Source organism: Tupaia chinensis, unplaced genomic scaffold (assembly GCF_000334495.1).
Source record: "Tupaia chinensis unplaced genomic scaffold, TupChi_1.0 Scaffold000695_1, whole genome shotgun sequence".
NCBI classification, from domain to species: Eukaryota; Metazoa; Chordata; class Mammalia; order Scandentia; family Tupaiidae; genus Tupaia; species Tupaia belangeri.
Window position 1 is genome coordinate 620,801 of NW_006160218.1, and position 3,356 is coordinate 624,156.

Genomic DNA, 3,356 nt, shown 5'->3' on the forward strand with positions numbered 1-3,356 from the left:
AGAACCGTGACTCCTAACATGGACAAGCACTCGGCTCGACGGAGTCCTGGTCAGCCACAGCTTACCTGTGGTCTGGTGCCACGTGGGCGGCTCCAGAAATGCAGGGATGTGAACGTCAGATGTGTAACGGCTTTCAAAAACTGCCCCAGGTAACTCGCACTGCGCTCTTTGCACGAACCCTCTGAAGCCCCTCCTCTGGTGGCCGAGTGCAGACGCCACAACCCAAGTGCTGCTCGAGTCCCAGCTTGCATGTGACCTGGGACTGGTGACACCCCTGCCCGGGCTGAGAAGCGAGAGCCTGGACCTGCCCCTTGCACACAGGACCAGCACCCCTGCAGAGACCAGGCCCAGGACGGACACGTGGCTCGGTCAGGACAGCAGGCTGCTGGGGTACATGCGTCAGGAAAGCCTCCGGCCGCTCACAAGGAGCCCCGTGCACACCAGCCCAGGCCGGGGACACCGCAGGGACACAGGAAGGGGTACCAGGACGGCGACGCGGGAGTTTAAGGCAGTTTAATTGAAGGCTGCAGAAACTACATTTAAGACGTAAACGGGACTCAATCAGTTTGGCCTTCAGAACCCCGGCACCAACGAAGCACCGGCCTAATCAAGACGGGGGCCAGCGTCAGGGACAGAGCGGGTCACGGAGCCCCGACGGGACATCGACGTGGACGGTCTGGCCGACATGGCGGTTGCTGCCCGCCGGCCTCCCCCTCACACGCTACGCTTCACGTGAGCACAGCACACGTCCCAGGAGGGCAACTGCACGTTAGTGAGGGCACAGCACTGAGTCATACATGGCACACGGCAGGTCACAGAAGACACGGGGCCAGGGGGGCACTGATGGGCTAGTGGCTTTTCTAGAAGGGCGCTCTCGGGCCGCGATAAAGCCTAAAAATACGCCGGGGTGAGCTCCGTCCTGCCCTCCACCGTCACCACCTGGATCAGACTTCCAGAGCTCGGGCGGCTTTTCCCCGTGATCCAGTCGTGGAAGGTTCTAGAACAAAGAGACACGTCACATTATCCGACATAGTCTGGACACGCACCTGGAGTCACACTCACAAGTCATGGCTGGGGTGGGAAGAAATGAAGCAGCTGCTCCAGAGCTGCTCACCCCCCACACACACACACACAGACATCGCCCCCCAACACACAGACACCCACACACAGGGACACCTACACACACACACACACACACACACACACACAGACACCCACACACAGGGACACACACACACACACACACACATACACACACACATACACACATACCGAGAGACACAGATACCCACACCAACACACACAGACACACACACACAGGGACACCTACACACACACACACACACACACACATACCGAGAGACACAGATACCCACACCAACACACACAGACACACACACACACCCTGCTCAGGGCTCCCTCGTCCTGTTCTGATCTGAGTGTTCGACAAGACCCGGACCTGCATGCGTGAGTTTTTCCGCATTGCTGGAATTCTTTATAACACAGTGGTATGACATGAGCGATTTTTTTTTTTTAAATTTGCTAGAGTGCATGTGCACTCACCAGAGAGAGACAAAGGGAGAGGGCAGAGAGAAAGCAAGCTGCCAGGTCCGGGATTTGAACCACATCCATCACCTTAACCATCATGCTGTCTGCTGGTTCCAGACTTTAAAAAAGGCGTTAATTAACTCTAAAAGGTGCACATGCAATACTCTAATTTTGCTGCTTCACCTTCATAGAAACCCAGGAGGGATAAAGACAGAAGACTCATCCTCTCTTTTTTCCAGCAAAAGTTAACGGAGCGGCCAGGACCACGCCAAGCAGTGAACAAAAGGACTTAAACCTGACACAGTCCGAGGCCCACGGCACTCCAGGCTGGACCCACATGGGAGCCCAGTGGCCACCTGCACCGACAGACCTGCAGCGCAGCTTGGTCCTGCAGCACAGGGCTGCACGCACGGGGTGAGGGTGACAATACTCACTCGACCAGGAAGTCCAAGGGCGTCCAGGAGCTGAAGTCAGCCTCGGGCATCGCTTTCCTGTTCATCGGGGTGTCCAGGGTGACCCTGCAGGGCGCAGAGAGCAGCTCGTCACTGGGGCTGTTTCAGACGAGCAGCTGTCTGCCTGGGCCCCGGCCAGGAAATGCAAACATGCAACACTGCGCGAGTCCCTGGCCGGCACAAGCTGGCACTTACACCGCAGCAGGCCCGGCGGGTGGCCAGACGGGCAGGAAGCTGCCCACGCTGAGTGGCCACAGCTGGGCCTAACAGGGGCTGTGTGACTCACCCGAGGACACAGGAAACATCAAGAGCCACGTTGTGCCCTTTGGAAAACAGTCTTTAGTGAAGTGAACTGCTTTGTTAAGTCCTCAGTTTTAAGAATTTAACTGCAGTAATATTCCTTTTAAATTTTGAAATTCTTGACTTCTAAATACTGCTTTTCATGAAACTGAGGCTCTTCAGCGGAATACAGAATTTAGATACTGCAGATCTCCCAAGAACATTTGGACCGTTCACGGTAGCTGCGGGGTGAGACCGGAATCGCAGGACCTCATGGCCCGACGGCCACGGGAAGCCCGTGGGTCTCCCAGCACACAGCGTGGCCTGTGGGGGCCAGAGGCGAGAGATGCCAAGGTACTGCAGTCCTCGGCCTGAGTGGCTGATGGGGGACGGCCCCCCGCCTGGGCTTCCCGTGGTCTCCTGCACCTGCCCCCACTGCCACTCACACTCCCCAACATGCGTGCACACGACAACACAGGGTAAAGGAATGTGTGGACGACTTTAAAGAAAGTAGAGAGGGAGTGCGGGGGGAGGCAGAACGAAAAGTCAGGACAGACAGAGTCAGGACAGACAGGCAGACGTGTCCCTGCCATCAGCGTCTGGGCCGGCCAGAACGCCCAGCGCTGGGACTGCTGCGCCCTGCTGTCCCCTCTGGTCACCTGCCAAGGAACCTGTGACAGCAAGGAGTAGGACCTCTGGGCTCCGTGCTCATCAGTGGGGTCAGAGCCTTCGCAGAAGGCTGAGGGTGGCCCTGGCCTCCACCACGTGAGGACACAGAGGCCACGTCCGGGATGGGCTGCCAGGCTCCGAGACTACTGGGCCCCGACCCTGGCTTCCAGCCTCCGGGACGGAGCAAGGAGCCCTGCTGTCTGTGAGCCGCCCCGGAGTTCTGTCCAGGCAGGCTCTCAAGGGCCCCAGGGGTTCTAGCACCTGGGGGCACAGCGTGCACAAGTCCCCGTGGGAAGCCACCCCCAGATGGAGCCCACCCGTGGCAGTGGGCGGAGGCGGGCCGGCCGGGAGCCCCACACACTCACGGGAGCACAGCAATGGCGGCCGCCCCGGCGGGCATGCCGCTGT

The 3,356-nt window shown here is 58.8% G+C and overlaps 1 protein-coding gene across 1 annotated transcript in view; it reads right to left on the reverse strand.

Moving 5' to 3' along the window:
- Positions 1-497: 497 nt before the first annotated feature.
- QDPR (quinoid dihydropteridine reductase) overlaps positions 498-3,356 on the reverse strand; it is a gene marked incomplete at its 5' end in the record, with an annotated part of 6,508 nt that continues 3,649 nt past the window's right edge. The window contains 3 exon segments of the mRNA XM_027776650.1: positions 498-997; positions 1,983-2,066; positions 3,314-3,356. Coding sequence (XP_027632451.1) covers positions 892-997; positions 1,983-2,066; positions 3,314-3,356 — 233 coding nt within the window.